Source organism: Doryrhamphus excisus, chromosome 19, assembly GCF_030265055.1.
Source record: "Doryrhamphus excisus isolate RoL2022-K1 chromosome 19, RoL_Dexc_1.0, whole genome shotgun sequence".
In the NCBI taxonomy this organism is placed as follows: Eukaryota; Metazoa; Chordata; class Actinopteri; order Syngnathiformes; family Syngnathidae; genus Doryrhamphus; species Doryrhamphus excisus.
In genome coordinates, this window is record NC_080484.1 from 492,501 (window position 1) to 517,500 (window position 25,000).

The window sequence follows — 25,000 nt, forward strand, 5'->3', positions numbered from 1 at the left end:
CCCCTATAGTCACTGATAACACGGAGTAGTAGACATAAGAGAATATATGCAAGTTGGAGCATAGAAAACATGTTTACCACATTCTAAATGTGGTTGTTAACATTATTAGAGACCTTTACACATAAAATAGCACCCCTATAATGACTGATAACACGGTGTAGTAGACATAAGAGAATATATGCAAGTTGGAGCATAGAAAACATGTTTACCACCTTCTAAATGTGGTTAACATCATTAGAGACCTTTAGACATGAAATAGCACCCCTATAGTCACTGATAACACGGTGTAGTAGACATAAGAGAATATATGCAAGTTAGAGCATAGAAAACATGTTTACCACCTTCTAAATGTGGTTGTTAACATTATTAGAGACCTTTAGACATGAAATAGCACCCCTATAGTCACTGATAACACGGTGTAGTAGACATAAGAGAATATATGCAAGTTAGAGCATAGAAAACATGTTTACCACCTTCTAAATGTGGTTGTTAACATTATTAGAGACCTTTAGACATGAAATAGCACCCCTATAATGACTGATAACACGGTGTAGTAGACATAAGAGAATATATGCAAGTTGGAGCATAGAAAACATGTTTACCACCTTCCAAATGTGGTTGTTAACATTATTAGAGACCTTTAGACATGAAATAGCACCCCTATAGTCACTGATAACACGGTGTAGTAGACATAAGAGAATATATGCAAGTTGGAGCATAGAAAACATGTTTACCACCTTCTAAATGTGGTTGTTAACATTATTAGAGACCTTTAGACATGAAATAGCACCCCTATAGTCACTGATAACACGGTGTAGTAGACATAAGAGAATATATGCAAGTTAGAGCATAGAAAACATGTTTACCACCTTCTAAATGTGGTTGTTAACATTATTAGAGACCTTTAGACATGAAATAGCATCCCTATAGTCACTGATAACACGGTGTAGTAGACATAAGAGAATATATGCAAGTTGGAGCATAGAAAACATGTTTACCACCTTCTAAATGTGGTTGTTAACATTATTAGAGACCTTTAGACATGAAATAGCACCCCTATAGTCACTGATAACACGGTGTAGTAGACATAAGAGAATATATGCAAGTTGGAGCATAGAAAACATGTTTACCACCTTCTAAATGTGGTTGTTAACATTATTAGAGACCTTTAGACATGAAATAGCACCCCTATAGTCACTGATAACACGGTGTAGTAGACATAAGAGAATATATGCAAGTTGGAGCATAGAAAACATGTTTACCACCTTCTAAATGTGGTTGTTAACATTATTAGAGACCTTTAGACATGAAATAGCACCCCTATAGTCACTGATAACACGGTGTAGTAGACATAAGAGAATATATGCAAGTTGGAGCATAGAAAACATGTTTACCACCTTCTAAATGTGGTTGTTAACATTATTAGAGACCTTTAGACATGAAATAGCACCCCTATAGTCACTGATAACACGGTGTAGAAACAAATGGATATCAATAAATAAAACTCCTTTGTTATCATGAAGGCGTCTGTTTCATGATGTTTTCTTCCCATCTGTCTCCATCCCAGAGTGTTTATGCTCCTCTCCTGCCTGGGCCAAAGATCCCTGAGCAACAGCGGTGTGTTGGAGGGTCTCCTCAACCTCCTGGACAGTTTGTTGTCTCCCTTGCAGCAACCACAAGCTGCTGCTCTGCACAGGACAGAAGGTACTTCAGCAATCAGACTGGTTTCCAAGTACCTAAGAAAGGGTCTCAGGTCTTGTTTGGGATCGCTGTGTGAGAGTTAGTCTGACTGTGTGTGGTTTTTTTTTTGCAGGCGTTCTGGATATCCCAATGATCAGCTGGGTGGTGATGCTGGTTTCCAGACTATTGGATTATGTCACAAGTACAGAAGATGAAGCTTCAGGTGGGAAGAAGCACCTCGGAGGGAAGGAGAGGGAAAGAAGTTCTACAGGTACATGAGCACTTCCAAGTGCCGTTATTTCATGGTCTTGGTGTTTTTCTCTATTTTTGAGAACTTCCTGAGCAACTGTTGGAAAATGGTGGTTTTTTTTCCCTTTCACGCAGGTATTCAGTGGAGCTTTATAAACAACAGCCTTCAATCTCAGAACACCAGCAGGTCAGCCAAAGGCAGCAGCAGCAGCCTTGACAGACTCTACTCCCGCAAGATCCGCAAGCAGCTGGTCCACCACAAGCAGGTACACGTGTGGCAGTCCTTTCTGAGGCGTCGGAGCTCTGGGATTCGTCATTTCTCTGCATTTATAGTCACCTTTGCAGTGGAAGCCATTTATGTTGACAACCCCTCAAAGTCCTGGTCCACCGTGGTGGTCTTACTCCAGTGTCCTATCTAGTCTTTTAGCACGAACTCATGAAGCCTGCTCGTATTGAGCGGCCAAAAGTCATTCTTGGTGATTCTTCTGCAGAAGTGATACATATTCATGATGGCCTTTTTCTTGCAGCAGCTAAATCTATTGAAAGCGAAACAAAAAGCTTTAGTGGAGCAGATTGAGAAGGAAAAGATCCAAAGCAACAAAGGTTCCTCCTACAAATTACTGGTGGAACAGGCCAAGCTCAAGCAGGCGACATCCAAGGTAGGCGACCGGTTCCTGCCGTTTTCTTTCTGTCCCGCTTGATGTCCTGAGATGATGCCGCATGTGCAGTAATCCCTCGTATGTTCTTTTTAACATGACTACATTACATAGCGTTGTGTGGTAGAGCATGGTAGCATACAATCTATTATTAGTCCAAATAATAATTAGTCTGAATGAATGAAGTTTAGAAGAAATAAATTAGAGGCTGAGTAGAGAACTACTGAGTAGCCTCTAGTGATGTTTAAAAAAATAATATATGTATATGTATATATATGTGTATGTATATGTATATATATGTGTATGTATGTGTATATATATGTGTATGTATGTATGTGTATGTATGTATGTGTATATATATGTGTATGTATGTATGTGTATATATATATATATATGTATGTGTATATATATGTATGTGTATATATATATATATATATGTATGTGTGTATATATATATGTATGTGTATATATATATATATGTATGTGTATATATATATATATATGTATGTGTATATATATATATATATGTATGTGTATATATATATATATATATGTATGTGTATATATATATATGTATGTGTATATATATATATGTATGTGTATATATATATATGTATGTGTATATATATATGTATGTGTATATATATATATGTATGTGTATATATATATATGTATGTGTATATATATATATATGTATGTGTGTATATACATATATGTATGTGTGTATATACATATGTATGTGTGTATGTATATACATATGTATGTGTGTATGTATATACATATGTATGTGTGTATGTATATACATATGTATGTGTGTATGTAGATACATATGTATGTGTGTATGTATGTATATGTATGTATGTATGTATATACATATGTATGTGTGTATGTATGTGTATATGTATATACATATGTATGTGTATATGTATGTGTATACGTATGTATGTATATACATATGTATGTGTATACGTATGTATGTGTATATGTATGTATGTATGTATATACATATGTATGTGTATACGTATGTATGTGTATATGTATGTATGTATGTATATACATATGTATGTGTGTGTATGTATGTGTATATGTATGTATATATGTATATACATATGTATGTGTGTATATGTATATATGTATATACATATGTATGTGTGTATATGTATATATGTATATACATATGTATGTGTGTATATATGTATGTATATATATGTATATATATGTGTGTGTACGTGTGTATATGTATATATATACATATTAATATATATTATATATATTGTATATATATATTTTTTTTTTGACCAAATTTTGATTAGTGAAGCCGCCTAATTTACAGGGCGAAGAAGGACTGGAATTGAACTTCAATTGTGAATGTCTTAAAGTATTTTTTTCCTATTTGACGCCCAATCTCTCCCGCCGCCAAGCACTTTAAAGACCTCATCCGTCTGCGGCGGACGGCCGAGTGGCCCCGCTCCACGTTGGACACGGAGTCTGCAACAGCCAAAGAAACACCAGAGGTCGAGCCGCTGCCTTTTACGTTGTCCCACGAACGCTGCATCTCCGTGGTGCAGAAGCTCGCCCTGTTTCTCCTATCCATGGACTTCACATGTCACGCCGACCTGTTGCTGTTTGTCTGCAAGGTACGACTCGTTTCCAGGTTGTCTTTATTGGCGAAAGATACACAATGACTTCGATTTTTTTTTTTTCATCCTTTTATCTTTCACGAATGCACGCCGCAGGTCCTCGCAAGGATCGCCAACGCCACAAGACCCACAATCCACCTGTCCGAGGTGGTGTCTGAGCAGCAGTTGGAGCGCCTGCTCCTCCTGCTTGTGGGGACAGACTTCAATCGAGGGGATATCTCCTGGGGGGGCGCCTGGGCTCAGTATTCCCTCACTTGCATGCTACAGGACATCCTGGCAGGTGTGTTGTTTGGTGTGCTTATGCTGCATTTCAAATTGTTTGACATTAAAAAAAAAAGATTTAAGGTGTATTGGCACTGCAGCCAAGATGTACATTTCAGGGGTTAATCCAGAATAAGGATCAACCTGGCTGATATATTGGGCCGATATATGCGTTCTTTACTTGAATCGGTATCGGCAGATAATATGGCAATATTTGTTATTGTCATTTTTTCATGTAAATTGAGGGAGCAAAAGCAGTATCGGTCACAATTATCAGCCCGAGCAAAATCAGCCATCGTCAAAAAAAAAATCGGCATCGGCTTGAAAAAAAAAACCCAACATATCAGTCGATCCCTAATCCAGAATAACACAAAATGTGGCTGTTCCAGGTGAGCTCCTGTCTCCAGGTTCTCTCGATGTTATGGATGACGTGGCTGCTGCCGAGGAGGCCGGGGCGTCGTCGTCGTCCTCGGTTGGTGTGGATTCAGACGATCCCTTGCCCCAGCCGACACCCATCCCTTTAGTGGAGAGCATCGACGAGGCCCTGGTGCCCGACATCATTGCAGGTACAACTGGGACCGGCGCGGTCTGCACCGGCCTGGTGTTACACACCACCTGAAGTAGCAAATAAACATTGCATCATAATCCATCATTTATCATACTTAACTGGTTCCGGATTAAGATTTTTGGAGTTGGAACATAGAAACCCTGTTTGACTTTATAAATAAACATTATTAGAGCCCTCTGGCTATGATCAACACCCCTATAGTCACCTTTACGCTTGCATTACTCAATACAGTAGACATAAATGAGACTCATGTTGCAGTTAATGCTTTCCGGTGTGGGAGGTTTGGTGTGAGAGATGTTTTTTTTTTGTTTTATTTTATTTTATTTTTTTTTGTATATATTTTTTAATTTTATACATTTTTATGTATTTATTTATTTTTTTGTCACGTACCGAAGTACAAGGTGATATGACCATACAATGACATAATGATTACCATATTGGGTAGTAGGAATGTAGATTTTTTTGTTTTATTTTATTTTTGTATTTTTTATTATATATATTTTTTAATTTTATACATTTTTATGTATATTTATTTTTTTGTCACGTACTGAAGTACAAGGTGATATGACCATACAATTACATAATGTCTACCATATTGGGTAGCAGGAATGTATTTTTTGTTGTTGTATTTTTTGTATATATTTTTTTATTTTATACATTTTTATGTATATTTATTTTTATTTTTTTGTCACGTACCGAAGTACGAGGTGATATGACCATACAATTACATAATGTCTACCATATTGGGTAGCAGGAATGTATTTTTTTGTTGTATTTTTTTGTATATATTTTTTAATTTTATACATTTTTATGTATATTTATTTTTTTGTCACGTACCTAAGTACAAGGTGATATGACCATACAATGACATAATGTCTACCATATTGGGTAGTAGGAATGTAAAGGTGAATATAGGGATGTTATGTCATGTCTAGAGGGCTCTAATAATGTTAAAAAACGTATTACGAAGCTCGTAAACAGTTTGTCTATGCTGTAACTGGGACCAAGTAACAGTGCTAAACTATGAATTACTATGAATTAATAATCTGCAACCTGATTTCTGTGTACATCACCTTCAATTTGTAAATGTTGTCGTCATTTACTTGCATTCCTCATCAGAAAATACAAGGCTAGTGTGCAGACTGTGGTGTAATAAAAGCAGTTAAGCACTGCGTATGAATAGAAAACATAAAAACATGTCAAATACACTTGCCTGTATCATTTACTGGTGTGTGTGCTTAGCAATATTGAAGCTTTTTTCGTTATTCAAAGGGGCTCCACCTCTGTCATCTTTGGAAAAAGATAAAGACATAGACTTTGACTTGCTACAAGACCTGATGGATGTTGATATTGATCCTTTAGATATTGATTTGGAAAAGGATCCACTTGCTGCCAAAGTGTTCAAGGTATGTTTTTATGATTGCTTTTATGTTCATTGTCTTCGTGACGACAATCAGGCTAAAGCGTCTTCCTAACATGTGATCCTTGTGTTTGTTGACAGCCAATAAGCAGCACGTGGTATGACTACTGGGGTTCTGATTATAGCACATACGGCTACACTCCATACATTGGGGGGGTCGGTATTCCGGTGTCCAAACCACCCGTCGCGGTCGAGAAGCCCGGGCCGCAAAGTCTTTCGGTCTCGGTTTCCCAAGGTGAGCGGATGATAGTTTCCTTTTCTACGTTCGAGTCTTTTCCCATCCTGGAATATTTGGTTTGTTCCCCCCCCCCCCCCCCAGCACTGGATGCTCGTCTGGAGGTGGGCTTGGAGCAGCAGGCTGAATTGATGCTGAAAATGATGGCGACTTTCCAAGCTGACTCCATTCTACAGGCTCTTACCTCCAGCTCCTCCACAGGTACCCGTTGACGGACACGGGACACGTCCCATTTGTTGACATCAAAATGATTCATTACAATAGCGATGTTCCCATCTCTGTGTGGAGTTTGCATGTTCTCCCCGTGCATGCGTGGCTTTTCTCCGGGTACTCCGGTTTCCTCCCACATTCCAAAAACATGCTAGGTTAATTAGCCACTCCAAATTGTCCATAGGTAGGAATGTGAGTGTGAATGGTTGTTTGTCTATATGTGCTCTGTGATTGGCTGGCCACCAGTCCAGGGTGTACCCCGCCTCTCGCCCCAAGACAGCTGGGATAGGCTCCAGCACCCCCGCGACCCTCGTGCGGATAAGCAGTAGAAAATGATTGAATGATTATTAGTACTACTACTAGCTCGTATTAGCCTGCTTTGTTGCAGAAGGCATGTACATCACATCAGGAACCAAAAGTTCCTCCTGCACTAAAAGTGCTACATAGTGATTTTTTTTTTTTTTCGGTTCACGTGATCCCTGCCGAGTTCTTATCAAATGCGCTTCTGCCACCTTGTGGTCAGTTTCATGGATTAAAAGTGCTCAGAAGTGAAATAATGCATGAGTGGAGGGTTGCATCATCACATAACTGCTGTGTCCCCGCCCCCCCTTCCCCCCCAGTCTGCCAGACCACCAACGGCACAGACGACTCTCTGCTGAGGGCTCTCCATGGAGGTGGATCTCCTCCCGGCAGCACCCTCATAGTCCAACCCTCTTCCATCCCCATGCTGAGTGCTTGCTTCAATAAGCTCTTCTCCATGCTGCAAGTCCACCACGTTCAGGTAAGCGCTGTCCAAATCCTTCTCTGGTATGATGATGATGATGATGATGATGATGATGATGATGATATGCGGTCGTGCAAACAAACCACACGTCTTCTCTCAGTTGGAGTCCCTGCTGCAGCTGTGGATCACGCTCAGTCTCAACACGAGCTCCAGCGGCAGTGAAGACAACGGGTCGGACATCTTCCTGTTCAACTCCAGCCGAGTACCCACCATTCCACTGAACCAAGGTCAGAAGTGCTCGCCGTCATCGCGAGAGCCCGTGAACGTGCTTGAAAGCTAATCTGGCGGTGGTTTTTCGGTGTGTCCAGCATCCATTAGCAGTTTCCTCTCCGTGCTGGCGTGGTACCCAAACACCTCTCTGAGAACATGGTGCCTGGTGCTGCATTCGCTGACTCTCATGACCAACATGCCCTCGCAGGGTCAGTATTACGCAACGCTTTTCTGCATAGTTCTCTTCTGTAAGTACATCGTGTTCAAAAGTTAGCATTCATTCACAAAGCTAATTTATTGCCAATTTGCCATAAATTGGAATCAAACCAATTTATTTCGTTTATTCTCATTTATCATGGTTAATTGGTCCCAGACCCGACCCGCCAAGTAGGATTCAATATTAATTAAAGCAATATTTTTGTATGTACGGCATAGAAAACCTGCTTATGACCTTCTAAAAATGTGTTTTAAACATTATTAGAGCTCTGTAGACATGAAATAACAGCCCTATAGTTTCATTTAACATTGTATTACCTAATATATAGACATAAGCAATACTAAGACATATGATCTCAGGAAAGTACAAGTAGTAAAAAGTAGTAAAAATAAAAATTTTTTTTTTTAAATTATTTTTATTTTTAATTTTTTTGAAAAATATATTTTTTAAAGATTTATAACAATTTTTGATAATAATTTTTTAAATATTTTTTTAAAACATTAATAACAAAAAAACAAACTATATCAGGAAAGCAGGAAGTGAACAAATGTAAGAGTTAGTGATTGTAAAAGTACCAGATGGAGGGGTAGGATTTAATAAGCTTTGCTTCTTCCTACTCCTTTTGGACATGTGGAACTGGGAACTGATTATGGAATATTTGGGTCAATGTATACGTGGCTAATGGTTCTTGTGTGAACTTTCAGCCTCCAGTAATGGGATGAACTCTCCAGAAAGCACCGCACAGCAGATGGTGTCGGACCTGACGCTGGTTCACGTCCTGGTGCGCTTCCTGTCGGGCAGCAACACCAGCGGGACCAACCAGCACAGCTCCCAGGTGGGACCCACTGCCACTCAAGCCATGCATGAGTTTCTGAGTCGCTTGCAGGTGCACCTTTCCTCCACCTGCCCACAAATGTTCAGCGAGTTCCTCCTCAAGCTCCTGCACATCCTGTCGACTGAAAGGTATGCTCGGTGCGGTCATTCTGCTTCTGCGTCGCTCTCGGGGGGGGGGCTCATGTGTCCCGTCCACATTTCAGAGGTCCGTTCCAGTCGGGTCAGGGCCCTCTGGATGCGCAAGTGAAGCTGTTGGAGTTCACTTTGGAGCAAAACTTTGAAGTGGTGTCTGTGGTCACGATCTCCTCGGTCATCGAGTCCATCACCTTCCTGGTGCACCACTACATCACCTGCTCCGATAAAGTCGTCTCCCGCAGCGGCTCCGACAGCTCTGTGGGCGCTCGAGCCTGCTTTGGAGGCCTCTTCGCCAACATCATTCGTCCTGGAGATGCCAAAGCCGTCTGCGGGGAAACCACACGCGACCAACTCATGTTCGACCTCCTCAAGCTGGTCAACGTGCTGGTGCAGCTTCCTCTGTCGGGGGACAGGGAGTTCAGCGGGCGGATACCGGCGGCCGGCAGCGGCGCGGTTGACATCAGCGTGTCGGATGAAGAGAAAGTCTGCGGCAGCAAAGAGACTGTGGCTGGGGGGTCGGCGTCCAGCCAGGGACCGTCCGCCGGAGTGGCCGATCTGGTACTGGCCAATCAGCAGATCATGAGTCAGATCTTGTCTGCGCTAGGTCAGTGCAACAGCAGCGCCATGGCCATGATCATCGGTAAGATCATCTGGACTCGCACCATTTTCTTATTTGGATTGGGACTACAAAAATAGCTTCGATTCTAGTATGACCAAATACTATTCATTCATTCATTTTCTACCGCTTATCCCAGCTGTCTTGGGGCCACCCTGCACTGGTGGCCAGCCAATCCCAGGGCACATATAGACAAACAACCATTCACACTCACATTCATACCTATGGACAATTTGGAGTGGCTAATTAACCTAGCGTGTTTTTGGAATGTGGGAGGAAACCGGAGTACCCGGAGAAATATCAACATGACTTAGCTAGCGGGACGGACCCACGGAGTCTGTTCCACCGGGATGACAGAAATACTCTCTTTCATCCTAAATATAATGATAAAAATCATAATAATACAGTAGTGCCTTGGTTAACATCATCAATCGGTTCCAGAAAGTCTGACTCTAACCAAAATGGACTCTAACCAAAGCAAATGTTCTCGTAGAAAACCATGGAAAGCCAATCAATCCGTGACATATCTAGCTGCTGCTCCTGACAGAAATACTCTCTTACATACCAAATATTCATTCATTCATTCATTTTCTACCGTCCGTGCTGGAGCCTATCCCAGCTGTCTTCAGGCGAGATACACCCTGGACTGGTGGCCAGCCAATCCCAGGGCACATATAGACAAACAACCATTCACACTCACATTCATACCTATGGACAATTTGGAATCACCAATTAACCTAGCATGTTAACCTAGCATGGAATTGAACCCGTGCCTCCTAGCTGTGAGGTCTGCGCACTAACCACACGACCGCCGTGCAGCCCCCATCCCAAATATAATGATAAAAATCATAATAAAAATACAGTAGTGCCTTGGTTAACGTCATCAATCTGTTCCAGAAGGTCTGACTCTAACCAAAACGGACTCTAACCAAAGCAAATGTTCTCATAGAAAACCATGGAAAGCCAATCAATCCGTGACAGAAATACTCTCTTACATCCCAAATATTCATTCATTCATTTTCTACCGTCCGTGCTGGAGCCTATCCCAGCTGTCTTCAGGCGAGATACACCCTGGACTGGTGGCCAGCCAATCCCAGGGCACATATAGACAAACAACCATTCACACTCACATTCATACCTATGGACAATTTGGAGTGGCTAATTAACCTAGCATGTTTTTGGAATGTGGGAGGAAACCGGAGTACCCGCAGAAAACCCACGCATGCACGGGGAGAACACGCAAACTCCACACATAGAGATGGCCGAGGGTGGGATTGAACTCGGGTCTCCTAGCCGTGAGGTCTGCGCGCTAACCACTCCTCCGCCGTGCAGCCACCAAATACTATAAAATCATAAAAATGCTTTGTTCTTTAGGAGCTAGTGGTCTCCACCTCACGAAACATGAAAACTTTCACGGGGGCCTGGACGCCATTTCAGTGGGCGACGGGCTCTTCACCATCCTCACCACGCTCAGCAAGAGGGCCACGTCCGTGCAGGTCATGTTGCAGCCCATCCTCACGTACATGGCCTGTGGATACATGGGGCGACAGGTGAACACGACGCAGCGTTTGGTCCCGGTCGGGTACATGTGCTTATATTTTTCATTTTTTTGTGTCCATTTTGAAGGGCTCTCTTTCCACATGTCAGCTGTCTGAGCCCCTTTTGTGGTTCATTCTCCGTGTGTTGGATACCAGTGAGGCTCTCAAAGCCTTCCATGACATGGGTAGGTGGACACACTGCTCCGTGACTTCATATGATTTGATATTCATGTGGGTTATATACGTGCCGTGTACTGTGGATTCCCACATAGTCGCAGGATTTAAACTTTTTTTTATGGTGGAAAAAACTGGTGATGATTCTAAACGTGTGCTAATGTTTGAGGACGCGCTTGATTTTTACAATCTTACTTCCGTATTTTTCCGTAAATAAGTGGCACTTATTTTCATTGGTTGGCTGTTCCTGCGACTTATACTCCAGAGCGACTTATAAATGAAAAAAGTGTTTATGTTCCATAAACACTGGACACCTTTTGTGTTCATGTTTATTTTTTGTGTAGCTGAATAAGCATTGTGTTAGCATATCTTACACCTATTCAGCCTGTTCTCTATTCTTTTTTAAAAAACACGGTAAATAAACCCGCAAAAAATGCGACTTATACTACAGTGCGACTTATTTATGTATTTCTTTCTGCCTAGTTATGCATTTTTGGCCTTGTGCGACTTATACTCTAGTGCGACTTATGTATATTTTTTTGTAATGATGCATTTTTGGCCTTGTGCGACTTATACTCCGGAGTGACTTATAGTCCAGAAAATACGTTAAATAAACCCGCAAAAATGCGACTTATACTCCAGTGCGACTTATGTATGTTTTTTTCTGCCTAATTATGCATTTTTGGCCTTGTGCGACTTATGTATATTTTTTTCTAATGATGCATTTTTGGCCTTGTGCGACTTATACTCTAGTGCGACTTATGTATATTTTTTTGTAATGATGCATTTTTGTCCTTGTGCGACTTATACTCTAGTGCGACTTATGTATATTTTTTTGTAATGATGCATTTTTGTCCTTGTGCGACTTATACTCCGGAGTGACTTATAGTCCAGAAAATATGGTAAATAAACCCGCAAAAAATGCGACATATCTCCAGTGCGACTTATGTATGTTTTCTTTCTGCCTAATTATGCATTTTTGGCCTTGTGCGACTTATGTATATTTTTTTGTAATGATGCATTTTTGGCCTTGTGCGACTTATACTCTAGTGCGACTTATGTATATTTTTTTGTAATGATGCATTTTTGGCCTTGTGCGACTTATACTCTACTGCGACTTATGTATATTTTTTTGTAATGATGTATTTTTGGCCTTGTGCGACTTATACTCCGGAGTGACTTATAGTCCAGAAAATATGGTAAATAAACCCGCAAAAATGCGACTTATACTCCAGTGCGACTTATGTATGTTTTTTTTCTGCCTAATTATGCATTTTTGGCCTTGTGCGACTTATGTATATTTTTTTGTAATGATGCATTTTTGGCCTTGTGCGACTTATACTCTAGTGCGACTTATGTATATTTTTTTGTAATGATGCATTTTTGGCCTTGTGCGACTTATACTCCGGAGTGACTTATAGTCCAGAAAATATGGTAAATAAACCCGCAAAAAATGCGACTTATACTCCAGTGCGACTTATTTATGTATTTTTTTCTGCCTAATTATGCATTTTTGGCCTTGTGCGACTTATGTATATTTTTTTGTAATGATGCATTTTTGGCCTTGTGCGACTTATACTCTAGTGCGACTTATGTATATTTTTTTGTAATGATGCATTTTTGGCCTTGTGCGACTTATACTCTAGTGCGACTTATGTATATTTTTTTGTAATGATGCATTTTTGGCCTTGTGCGACTTATACTCCGGAGTGACTTATAGTCCAGAAAATATGGTAAATAAACCCGCAAAAAATGCGACTTATACTCCAGTGCGACTTATGTATGTTTTTTTCTGCCTAATTATGCATTTTGGCCTTGTGCGACTTATACTCCGGAGCGACTTATAGTCCAGAAAATACAGTATATACAAGCCGCAAGAACAGGACGTTACCCAGCATGCCTTGCAGTATTGTAGTATTGTTTTGCTCGTAAGCGTTTATCGATACCAACACAGTCGGTGTGATGATTGATTGATTTGAGCGTCTGAAACTGACATCTTTATGGGCGTCTCCATTGCTTCTGCTTTTTCGTTACGACGGGGATCCACCATAATCACCTCGCTCCAGTCTGGTTCCCGACACACACGCACATAGAACTTTCTTTCTTTCTCTCTTCATCAGGAGGCGTGCAGCTGATTTGTAACAACATGGTGACCAGCACCAGAGCCATAGTGAACACAGCACGCAGCATGGTGTCCACCATCATGAAGTTCTTAGACTCTGGTCCCGGAAAGGCGTCGGACGGCAACCTCAAAGCCCGGGTGATGACGTCAGAGCCAGACAATGCAGAAGGACTCCACAACTTTGCCCCATTAGGTGCGTCAGTGCGGTCCCTCTGAACCATTATTAGAAACCTCTCGACATGAAATAACACCCCTACAGTCACCTGTAAATGAGATTTGTGCATTTGGCATTGAGCCACGAAAGAACACTCTGTTTCAGAGAGTTTTTTTTTTTAAACACTGGCTCCCTGTGTCAACACAGTGAGCCGGACTTCCTTATATGGGCATGCCCAGAGGCGGCCTTTGAGTGGAGTAAATTAAAACAGATTTTTTGGAAATGCGAGGAAATTCAACTGGAACGGGTGCAGATTCTGGAAGATGTAGGGATTTTGATGGTGTTAGTGTGTGTAGCTGCTCTACAGGAGTCCCCAACTCAATCCAAAGGGGGCCAAAATTAGCTGAATAGGTTCCCTTTAACGCTGTGGTTGGTCTTGCACACTGGAAGGGACGTTGCAACAGAGTGAGACAGGTTTGGAGGATTATTAAGAGTAAGAGTATCATTTGAATACATTAAAGGAATCTTGAATTATTAAATTATCATTTATTTTATTTTTTTGTGGAAAAAATATTATTCAAAGAGTATCAATTGAATACATTAAAGGAATCTTGAATTATTAAATTATCATTTTTTTTGTGGAAAAAATATTATTCAAAGAGTATCATTTGAATACATTAAAGGAATCTTGAATTATTAAATTATCATTTTTTTTGTGGAAAAAATATTATTCAAAGAGTATCATTTGAATACATTAAAGGAATCTTGAATTATTAAATTATCATTTTTTTTGTGGAAAAAATATTATTCAAAGAGTATCATTTGAATACATTAAAGGAATCTTGAATTATTAAATTATAATTTTTTTTGTGGAAAAAATATTATTCAAAGAGTATCATTTGAATACATTAAAGGAATCTTGAATTATTAAATTATCATTTTTTTTGTGGAAAAAATATTATTCAAAGAGTATCATTTGAATACATGAAAGGAATTATTAAATTATCATTTTAAATTAAAAAAGATAATTGTGATAATTGCAATTGTTATATTATATAATTATAAATTAATTATAATTATAAATAAAAATAAATTATAAATTAATTATAATTATAAATAAAAATAAATTATAAATTAATTATATTTATAATGTAAAATTATTATTACTATTATTATTTCTTTTGATTATTTCTTCCCCATACACACACAAAATTACACATACAATATGATACGTAACTAAAACGTACATGTACGTTACAAAATGTAATAATTGAAAAATAAAATAATCAAATGAAGTAATAATAACAAAAGTAATGAAATGAAAAAAGTTCAGTATTACGTTTGCAGTGGGCAAATTTTATTACATATTATATTAATTTTATTTATTAGTTTGTGGGAAATGTATTACATTTGTGGGAAATGTATTCTTTTTGCGGGATTATTACATTCAAAGCTGCAGATTTGTATTACGTTTGCGGGTGTAACACATCTCCTCCACCTCTTGGTCCGGAATCTCCCCCCCAACCCCCGTTTTAAACCATATCCATCTTCTCTCAGGTACCATTACATCCAGCAGCCCCACCGCTCAACCAGCAGAGGTCCTCCTTCAAGCGACCCCGCCTCACCGCCGTGCTCGTTCTGCAGCCTGGTCCTACATCTTCCTTCCTGAGGAAGCTTGGTGTGACCTCACCATTCACCTCCCGGCTGCCGTGCTGCTGAAGGAGCTCCACATTCAGCCGCACCTTGCTTCTCTTGCTAGTAAGTAGGGGCCCGAACCGAACACTTGTGAAATGTGAAAACCCGCCTGTGACGTTTTCTTCTCCCCGACCAGCCTGCCCGTCGTCTGTGTCTGTCGAGATCAGTGCCGACGGAGTCAACATGTTGCCGCTCTCCACGCCAGTCATCACCAGCGGCCTCACGTACATCAAGATCCAACTGGTCAAGGCTGAGGTGGCATCGGCCGTATGTCTGCGGCTGCACCGGCCTCGTGACGCCAGCACCCTGGGTCTGTCTCAAATCAAACTCCTGGGTCTCACGGCGTTTGGCAACACTTCTTCAGCAACGGTCAACAACCCCTTCCTGCCCTCTGAGGACCAGGTCTCCAAAACCAGGTACCGCAAAACGAATCCCTTTTTATCTGCTGATCACGTTGGTCATCTTGGTCATCTTTTTCTACCGGCCCGTTCTACAGCATTGGATGGCTGCGTCTCCTCCACCATTGCCTGACGCACGTCGGGGACCTGGAGACCATGATGGCCAGCGCGGCGGCGCCGACCGCTAACCTGCTGCAGACATGCGCCGCGCTGCTCATGTCACCTTACTGCGGCATGCACTCGCCAAACATCGAATCCGTGTTGGTGAAGATCGGCCTGCAGTCCACACGTATTGGTCTCAAACTCATCGACATTCTCCTGAGAAACTGTGCCGCCACCGGCACCGACCCTGCAAGTAAGGACCTTCTCTCACTTTCATACCTATGGACAAATAACATAGCATGTTGTTTTGTTTTACTTCTAAAGGCCAGTGGCGTCATTAGGCCTATTTTTAAATCTTCTTAAGCCCCCCTAAATTTCATTTTTTTATAGATTTTTTTTTTATTTATTTGTAATTTTTTTTACAAAAAAAATCTCTGCCAAATTGTATCTAATAGGGCAAAAGCAGGCTAATACAAGCCTACTACTACTACTAGCAGTAGTAGTAGTAGTAGTAGTAGTAGAAGTAGTAATAATCATAATTAATTTTCTACCGCTTATCCTCACGAGGGTCACAGGGGTGCTGGAGCCTATCCCAGCTGTCTTCTGGCAGTCATACCTGTGGCTAATTAACCCAGCATGTTTTAGTTTTATTTATTTTTTGCTTTTAAGGACTAGTAGCGTCATTAGGCCTATTTTAAAGTGTTCTTAAGCCCCCCCTAAATAATTAGATTTTTTTTATTGATTTTTTTTTTCAATTATTAACTTTTTTTTTATTTTTTTTATTTTTTTTTTGCCAAAAAAAATCTCTGACAAATTTTATATAACAGGGCAAAAGCAGGCTAATACTAGCAATACTAGTATTGAATACTAGTTCATTCATTTTCTACCGCTTATCCTCACAGGGGGTGCTGGAGCCTATCCCAGCTGTCTTGGGAGGCGGGGTACACCCTGGACTGGTGGCCAGTCAATCACTGGGCACATATAGACAAACAACCATTCACACTCACATTCATACCTATGGACAATTTGAAGTCGCCAATTAACCTAGCATGTTTTTTTTTTCTTCATTAGGCCTAATTTAAAATGTTCTTAAGCCCCCCCCTAAATAATTTGATATTTTTAATTGATATTTTTTTCATGGATTTTTTTTTTTTTACAAAAAATTGTATATAATAGGGCAAAAGCAGGCTAATACTAGCCTACTACTACTCGTAATAGTAGTAATAATCATTCATTCATTTTCTACCACTTATCCTCACGAGGGTTGCGGGGGTGCTGGAGCCTATCCCAGCTGTCTTGGGGCGAGAGGCGGGGTACGAGATTTCTCAAGGAATCTTGTCACATGGTTTTCTTCCTCCATAGATTTGAACAGCCCCCTGTTGTTCGGCCGACTCAACGGCCTCTCGTCAGACTCCACCATCGATATCCTGTACCAGCTGGGCACCACTCAGGACTCCGGAACCAAGGACAGGTACGTGAAGCACGTGGCTTCTTTGGACCGATGCTGTCCTTCGGTGTTGATCAGAATTTGTCACAAATGACGAAGGAGACCACGCTAATACGGTCACGTTGTCCAAATGTTGGCCTCCAGGATCCAGGCTCTCCTCCAGTGGGTCCATGACTCTTCAAGGGTGGCGGCTCTGAAAATACCAGTGGGCTACTCCGGCGCCGGTCGCGCTTCTTCTGCGTCGTTGAGGGAGTACGGCCTCCTCATGCCCTCGCCGTCCCATCTTCACTGCGTGGCAGCCATCTTGTGGCACAGCTACGAGCTGCCCGTCGACTACGACCTTCCTACTCTACTGGACAGAGAGCTATTCGAGTCAGCATTGGGTTTTTATTTTTATTTTACTGTGATGCTACTGGAGTAATATAACAAGCCCCGAAAAGTCATTTTATTTCATTTTTATATGCTGCAACATCACAACAGGTCTATTTGATGTTGCTAAGCTAAATAGGCGTATTTATCTTATTGACATGACAGCCTGCCATTGCTGTCTGCATCAGGGGTGTCCACAGTGCTGCACATACCTTTTACTTTTGTGAAATTGTGCATAAAATGTGCAGTAATTTTACAAGAATAAAGTCAAAATATATTTAAAAAAAAAAAAAGGAACCGAACAAAAAAGTCAGAATTTTACAAGAACAATAATAAAAAAAATTTTTTTTTAATATAATAATATTGTTGGGGGAAAAATTGCAAAAAAAATTGAAAAAAGAATTTCTTTTTATTGTATTTATTCTAAAGTAATATAATGAGAAACATAGAAAACTATGAATAATTTTCCTCACTTTCTAAAATGAGGTTGCAGATGACATTTTGAGTAACGTGAAAAATTATGGGATAAAAAAAAAATCATAATAACCTAAAGAAAGTTGAAATAGTTGGACAAATAAACCCAACAGCAGAAATGTAAACATTTACTGTCATTTTACAGGAATAAAGTCAAAATATTAAACACAGATTGTATTCCAATGAGGAAAAAAAATTGCTAATATTATGAGGGAAAATGTCAGTTTAGTAGCTTAGAGTTGAAATATTATTTTATTTTATTTGTTATTTTATTTTACGTTATTTTATTTTATATTATTGTTGATCTAAATGGCCTTACATGCTAAACAGATTTGCTCTGTGTCAGGAAAGTTGTAAGCTACAACGGCCTGCAGTCCAATTAATAATTAAAAAAAACAAAAAAACGGCCTGCAGTTCAATTAATAAAAAAAAAAAGAAAAAATAATAATATATAAAATTTTTAATTAAATTAATTAAAATATAAAATGTAATAAAATATTAAAGAAAAGTCTTAAAATGAGAAGAAACCAAAATAAAATACACTTTTTTTTTTTTTAAAGTTGGGAATAAATCACAATATTTTAAACTTGCGGGTTTTGTTTTTTGGAGGGGAGTGTACCTCCTGATAAAATACAAAAACGGCAAATTTCATTTTTCAGTATGTGACCCCGGCTAGAAGAAGTTTGGACACCCCTGTTCTACATGGTTATCAGCAGTTTTTTATGGCATATGATTGTGTTCCGTTGCGTGATTGCCAGTTAATTGCCAATGTTGCCGTTTGTTGTTTGTTTGGCGCTAGGCTGCTGTACAACTGGTCCATGTCGCTGCCATGCAACATTGTGCTGAAGAAGGCAGTGGATAGCCTCCTGTGCTCCATGTGTCACATCCATCCTCGCTACTTCTCCCTTCTCATGTCCTGGATGGGCATCGTCACGGCGCCCAGCGCCAGTCACTGTCAGGCCCAGCAGCATCGTCTGGCGATGACCGACGACGGCAAAAAGCAGCACAACGCCACCGCCGCCAGCGGACTTACAGATGACTCCAAGCACGCAAGACCGCCGGTGAACCTGTCGGAGTCCCAGCTGACCACCTTGGCGGCGGCCTCCCAGTCCCCGGGAGCCATCGAGCAGCTCCTGCACTCGGGTTTGCCTTCCTTGCTGGTTCGCAGCCTCGCCCAGTTCTGCGTCGGCCTCCTCGCCGGCGCCGACCTCCCGCTGCCCGCCGCTCTGGCCGAGAGGCGCAATCACCAGTACCAGCCGTGCTCCTCGTCCGCTCAGAGCCGCACGGCGCTCGCCGCCGAGCTAGCTGCCCCCGTGCTGCACTTCCTCACAGAGGTGGGCAACAGTCACGCCATGAAGGACTGGCTCGGGGGACCGGAGGTCAACCCGTTGTGGACGGCGCTGCTCTTCCTGCTGTGCCACTCCAGTGCCAGCGCCAACTCGGGGTGTCACGCCTCCGCCGCGGCCCCGGCGGCCCCGTCGCAGCCCCAGCCCTCGGGCTCCCGCTTTTCCCTGGCATCTTCTGTGCCGTCTGGAGGGCTCACCACACAGCAAAGAACGGCTCTAGAGAACGCCACCGTGGCCTTCTTTCTTCAGTGCATCTCCTGTCACCCCAACAACCAGCGGCTCATGGCGCAGGTGAGTCACCTTCATTCCGTTACTATAGGGCCCGCTTATTCATTCATTCATTCATTCATTCATTCATTCATTCATTCAAGGCACCCTGGACTGGTGGCCAGCCAATCCCAGGGCACATATAGACAAACAACCATTCACACTCACATTCATACCTATGGACAATTTGGAGTGGCTAATTAACCTAGCATGTTTTTTTTTTTTACTTCTAAGGGCCAGTGGCATCATTAGGCCTATTTTAAAATTTTCTGAAGCCCCCCTAAATAATTTGATATTTTTTATTGATTTTTTTTCATTGATTTTTTTTTTTTAAACAAAAAAATTTTTTTTTTCATTTTTTTTTTAACAAAAAAACTCTCTTGCAAATTGTATATAATAGGGCAAAAGCAGGCTAATACTAGCCTACTACTACTACTACTAGTAGTTAGTAGTAATGATCATTCATTCATTTTCTACCGCTTATCCTCACGAGGGTCGCGGGGGGTGCTGGAGCCTATCCCAGCTGTCTTGGGGCGAGAGGCGGGGTACACCCCGGACCGATGGCCAGCCAATCCCAGGGCACATATAGACAAACAACCATTCACACTCACATTCATACCTATGGACAATTTGGAGTGGCTAATTAACCTAGCATGTTTTTGGAATGTGGGAGGAAACCGGAGTACCCGGAGAAAACCCACGCATGCACGGGGAGAACATGCAAACTCCACACAGAGATGGCCGAGGGTGGGATTGAACTCTGGTCTCCAAGCTGTGAGGTCTGCGTGCTAACCACTTGAACGCCGCGCAGGGCCCGCTTATGTCAACATAAAATATGAGCGCCAAAGGGGTCTTTGTTTTGTTTACTTCAATACAATTTACTAAAATCACGAGAAATAAAATTCTCTCATGTTTCTTCCACGTGTTGATGATTTTTCCCCAAAATATGAATTTCTGTGTTTTTTTTTTTTTTTGCTTCAGGTTCTGTGTGAGCTCTTTCAGTCAGCGCCACAGCGAGGCAACGTCCCCATCTCTGGAAACATCTCCGGCTTCATACGGAGGCTGTTCCTGCAGCTCATGCTGGAGGATGAGAAGGTCACGGTCTTCCTGCAGTCTCCCTGCCCGGTACGTTGCCTCCTCGTGTGGATGGAAGCCTGCATTTGGTCAAAATGCTTCCTGTTTGCTTCAAAGCTGTTGGCATATGCTGACTTGGACTTGTAACCTCAGCACGGGGGTCGGCAACCTTTACTATCAAAAGAGCCATTTTACCCCCTCGCTCACTGGAGCCGCAAAACATCATTTAAAAACAATATCTTATAAACTTTGGAAGGTTTGAATCTTTGGTAATGTTTTAATTTCATTAGAACATGCATCAGATTCCAATTGAGTCCATCCCATAATCAGTTCCCAGTTCCACATGTCCAAAAGGAGTAGGAAGAAGCAAAGCTTATTAAATCCTACCCCTCCATCTGGTACTTTTACAATCACTAACTCTTACATTTGTTCACTTCCTGCTTTCCTAATATAGTTTTATTTTTTATTTTTGTTTAGTTTTTTATTTATTTATTTATTTATTATTTTGAATTGTTTTTTATTATTATTATTATATTGGTTTTTTATTTTATTTTTTGTCCTGTAGCGAAGTACTCGGTGATATGAGCAACATTTGTTCACTTCCTGCTTTCCTAATATAGTTTAAGTAATTGTTTTTGTTTTTGAATTAATTTGTTTTAATTATTATTAAAATGTATTATAAATTATTATGAAAAATTATTAATAAAAAATTGTTTTAAATTATTTTTAATTCATAATAATAATTGTATGAGGAAAGCAACGTGATCAAAATATATTTCTTTTTATGCAAAAATTTGGTTGCGGAAAATGTTATGCTATGAGAATGAGATCAAATATTGTGGCAAAAAAGTCAGAATTAAACAAAATGTATCAGAAAAAGTTGAAATATTTGTAAAATTTAAAAAAAGTGCAGTAGCAGAAATTTTAAAAATATGTAGATTTTCATGAATAAAGTCAGAATTTCAAGACAAAAGGTTTGTATTCTAACGAGAATAAAGTCTTAGTAATATGAGCAAAAATAATGTCATTTTAGTAGCAGAAAGTTTAAATCTTTATATAGAATATACTTATTACATATACAGTAATATAATACACACTCCAGCAATAATAAGTATTATGGGAATAAGGACAGAATTTAACAACATTTACAAAGATTATTTAAGGAGAGCATATCCAGTCATACATAATCCAAGTTATATTCATCAGAGACCACAAGGGGGCGGTGTAGCGACATGCCAGTACTGCAACCTTTTCCCAGGGATCCCAGTGTTTTATTACAGAAAACATATATATGTTAAGAATTATCATATTATTTCCTACCAACACTGGTAATAGACACCCAAATGTACAGATACCGCCATGTTTTTCAATGCTGACATAACATAACAATAACATAACCCAGGTATCTGTGGTCACCATCATCCAATCACCATATCATATCCCAGATATTCATAACCATATGCTCTTGTTTCAGTTATACAAAGGACGCATCAATGCTACCAGCCACATGATTCAACATCCCATGTACGGAGCCGGCCACAAATACCGTACGCTGCATTTACCCATCTCCACCACTCTGGCTGAAGTCCTGGACCGCGTCTCTGGTATGTTTCTTTTGGCTTTGGGTACCTTGACGAGATCCAAGCGTCCTGTTCCATCGCTGCGCCACTCAGTGGCCACGGGGGTTTGGGTGCGGTACATGAAATTCATGTAATTCAGCTCAGAGATGACTGAGTGCCATAGGATGGATGGCCGCAATGCTGCCTCTGTCCACCAGTTGGAGCCAGAGGAGCCCAGAGCTCAGAGGGAGGCTGACATCACTGCAGTGCCCCGGCAGGCACACACGATATATAAAAATATCGCCCTTTTTTGGTTTCAAACTCATATTTGTACTTGTATGTTTCCTAGCTACCTTTGTGTGTTAAGTTGCTGTGTGATGAGTTTAGCGTAAAAAAAAAAAAAAATATCACGATGACCGTGAATGACCTCCTGCGATTCCCAATGGTTTGACAAGTTCACTAATAACTTGTGATAGGCTCCTGCCAAAGGATGAGCTACCGTTCAGTCACACTTTGTGATGTCACAAAGGGACGGACTTCCTTATATGGGCATGGCTGTAAGCCAGCAAAGCTCTCTGCCTTTTCCCCAAGCTCTGGTCCTCTTGTTTAGATTTTAGCAACCGCGCCTACCAGAGTTCCTGATTCCCTACCAGCAAAAGACATCAATTTTAATTTGCCAACATCGTTTTTTTGAGAAACGTCGGAATGCCGAGTCTCTACTTCCAGATCGGATTTGTATGTTATGAACTCCTGTACCACAGTGGAGTGGGTGGAATAAATTAAAACAGACTCTTTCTCCGGGAACCACGAAATCGAATAGGTGCAGATTCTGGAAGAACAATAAAGCTTTGTGTGCTGGCCATCATGTGTAGCTGCTCTACATGAGTCCAAAGTCAATACCAAGCACACGAAAAGGAGCATAGTAGTTCCCTTGAAGTAACGTTCACGTTTGTCTTTGACCATTCAGACACACCCAGTATTACAGCCAAGCTGATCAGCGAGCAGAAGGAGGACAAGGAGAAGAAGAACCATGAGGAGAAGGAGAAGATGAAGGCTGACAGTGGCTTCCAGGACAACTACAGTGTGGTCGTAGCCTCTGGTACTCGATGGCAGTTTCACCCCCTCCGTTATTCCTCAAATGTCAAATTCACATTGCTCTTGTAATCTTATTCCCTCAGGTTTGAAGTCCCAGTCCAAGCGAGCTCTATCAACTCCTCCCAGACCCCCGTCAAGAAGGGGTCGGGTGATGAGTGACAAGTTGACGACGTCATCTGTCGACCCATCTGCCAAAACCATCAGTGTGCCTGTCTTCCATTTTTACCACAAGCTACTTCCAGGTAGTGCACCGCCACGCTTACGATGACGAGCTGCGTTATCGCTTCTTAAACGTTCCCCTGCGTTCCCCTCCGCAGGTCAACCCCTCCCACCTGAGATGACTCTGGCACAGCTGCTGACTCTACTGTACGAGCGCAAGATGCCGCAGGGATACCAGTCCATCAACCTCACTGTGAGACTGGGCTCCAAGGTCATTTCCGACCCCGGCCTTTCCAAGACTGACTCCTTCAAACGCCTCCGCACTGAAAAAGGTGACGGCAAAGTGTTCGATGCCTCGCTTATTGCAGTTCATTAGTACTGGACCTGACTGTGATAAGTGAATTTCTAATATGGAAATTGACTTACCCCACTTTGGGAACCGCTGCCATACTACATAGCGGCACCTCGTCTTTGAATGCGTCGTCTGAATGCCTTATTTGGATTTTACCTCATTTATCCATTTTTAGGCTTCAAAACGCCTAATTTCTATTGATTAAATATGCATTTCGTATTTTCCAGACTATATATAAGGCGCACATTTTTTCACATTTTTAAACATTTTATGTTTCGTAAACACTGGACACCTTTTGTGTTCATGTTTATTTTTTGTGTAGCTGAATAAGCATTGTGTTAGCATATCTTACACCTATTCAGCTTGTTCTCTATTCTTTTATTATTGTTACAACTTGCCTTCTAAGATGGCGGAATGTCTGTTTTGGTCAAGTAGTTTGGAAAATAAATTACCCGCAAAAAATGGTAATGGTTTTGAGTGCATCCCATAATCAGTTCCCAGTTCCACATGTCCAAAAGGAGTAGGAAGAAGCAAAGCTTATTAAATCCTACCCCTCCATCTGGTACTTTTACAATCACTAACTCTTACATTTGTTCACTTCCTGCTTTCCATAATATAATTTAAGTTTAAAAAAATAAAAAAAATATCGTAAATTATTATAAAATTATTATTATTTTAATTAAAATATTTTTAAAATAAAAAAAATATTTTAAAAAAGATAAAAAATTTATCTTCTGTGTTTTTTTCTCTCTGCACAGTGGATCACTCGGACATGCTGAGCAGCTGCCCAGAAGACGAGCCCATGACGCCCGGCGAAGATTGTCTGGACGCCACAACGGATGAGTCCCTGCTCGAGACGCACCCCATCCAATCACCGCTGCAGGTGTTTGCCGGGATGGGCGGCTTGGCGCTGATTGCGGAGCGGCTCCCCATGCTGTATCCCGATGTCATTCAGCAGGT

The 25,000-nt window shown here is 40.9% G+C and overlaps 1 protein-coding gene across 6 annotated transcripts in view; it reads left to right on the plus strand.

Annotated features, from left to right (window-relative positions):
- The window catches only part of birc6 (baculoviral IAP repeat containing 6), an 87,077-nt gene that overhangs the window by 32,429 nt on the left and 29,648 nt on the right, over nt 1–25,000 (plus strand). For 3 of the 6 annotated variants that reach the window (XM_058057913.1, XM_058057914.1, XM_058057916.1), the window contains exons 31-60: nt 1,568–1,704; nt 1,814–1,951; nt 2,065–2,195; nt 2,457–2,588; nt 4,007–4,222; nt 4,322–4,505; nt 4,876–5,052; nt 6,327–6,460; nt 6,556–6,709; nt 6,794–6,910; nt 7,540–7,700; nt 7,804–7,930; nt 8,012–8,122; nt 8,835–9,093; nt 9,168–9,739; nt 11,090–11,265; nt 11,342–11,438; nt 13,548–13,742; nt 15,261–15,461; nt 15,535–15,814; nt 15,895–16,151; nt 17,261–17,369; nt 17,490–17,717; nt 18,988–19,825; nt 20,783–20,926; nt 22,350–22,479; nt 23,402–23,533; nt 23,613–23,771; nt 23,847–24,020; nt 24,799–25,000. The exon at nt 24,799–25,000 is cut by the window's right edge and continues 416 nt beyond it. In XM_058057913.1, the coding sequence (XP_057913896.1) occupies nt 1,568–1,704; nt 1,814–1,951; nt 2,065–2,195; nt 2,457–2,588; nt 4,007–4,222; nt 4,322–4,505; nt 4,876–5,052; nt 6,327–6,460; nt 6,556–6,709; nt 6,794–6,910; nt 7,540–7,700; nt 7,804–7,930; nt 8,012–8,122; nt 8,835–9,093; nt 9,168–9,739; nt 11,090–11,265; nt 11,342–11,438; nt 13,548–13,742; nt 15,261–15,461; nt 15,535–15,814; nt 15,895–16,151; nt 17,261–17,369; nt 17,490–17,717; nt 18,988–19,825; nt 20,783–20,926; nt 22,350–22,479; nt 23,402–23,533; nt 23,613–23,771; nt 23,847–24,020; nt 24,799–25,000 (6,072 nt within the window). The remainder of the gene's footprint in view (nt 1–1,567; nt 1,705–1,813; nt 1,952–2,064; nt 2,196–2,456; nt 2,589–4,006; nt 4,223–4,321; nt 4,506–4,875; nt 5,053–6,326; nt 6,461–6,555; nt 6,710–6,793; nt 6,911–7,539; nt 7,701–7,803; nt 7,931–8,011; nt 8,123–8,834; nt 9,094–9,167; nt 9,740–11,089; nt 11,266–11,341; nt 11,439–13,547; nt 13,743–15,260; nt 15,462–15,534; nt 15,815–15,894; nt 16,152–17,260; nt 17,370–17,489; nt 17,718–18,987; nt 19,826–20,782; nt 20,927–22,349; nt 22,480–23,401; nt 23,534–23,612; nt 23,772–23,846; nt 24,021–24,798) is intronic. The other 3 variants (XM_058057917.1, XM_058057919.1, XM_058057915.1) reach the window with 2 other exon arrangements.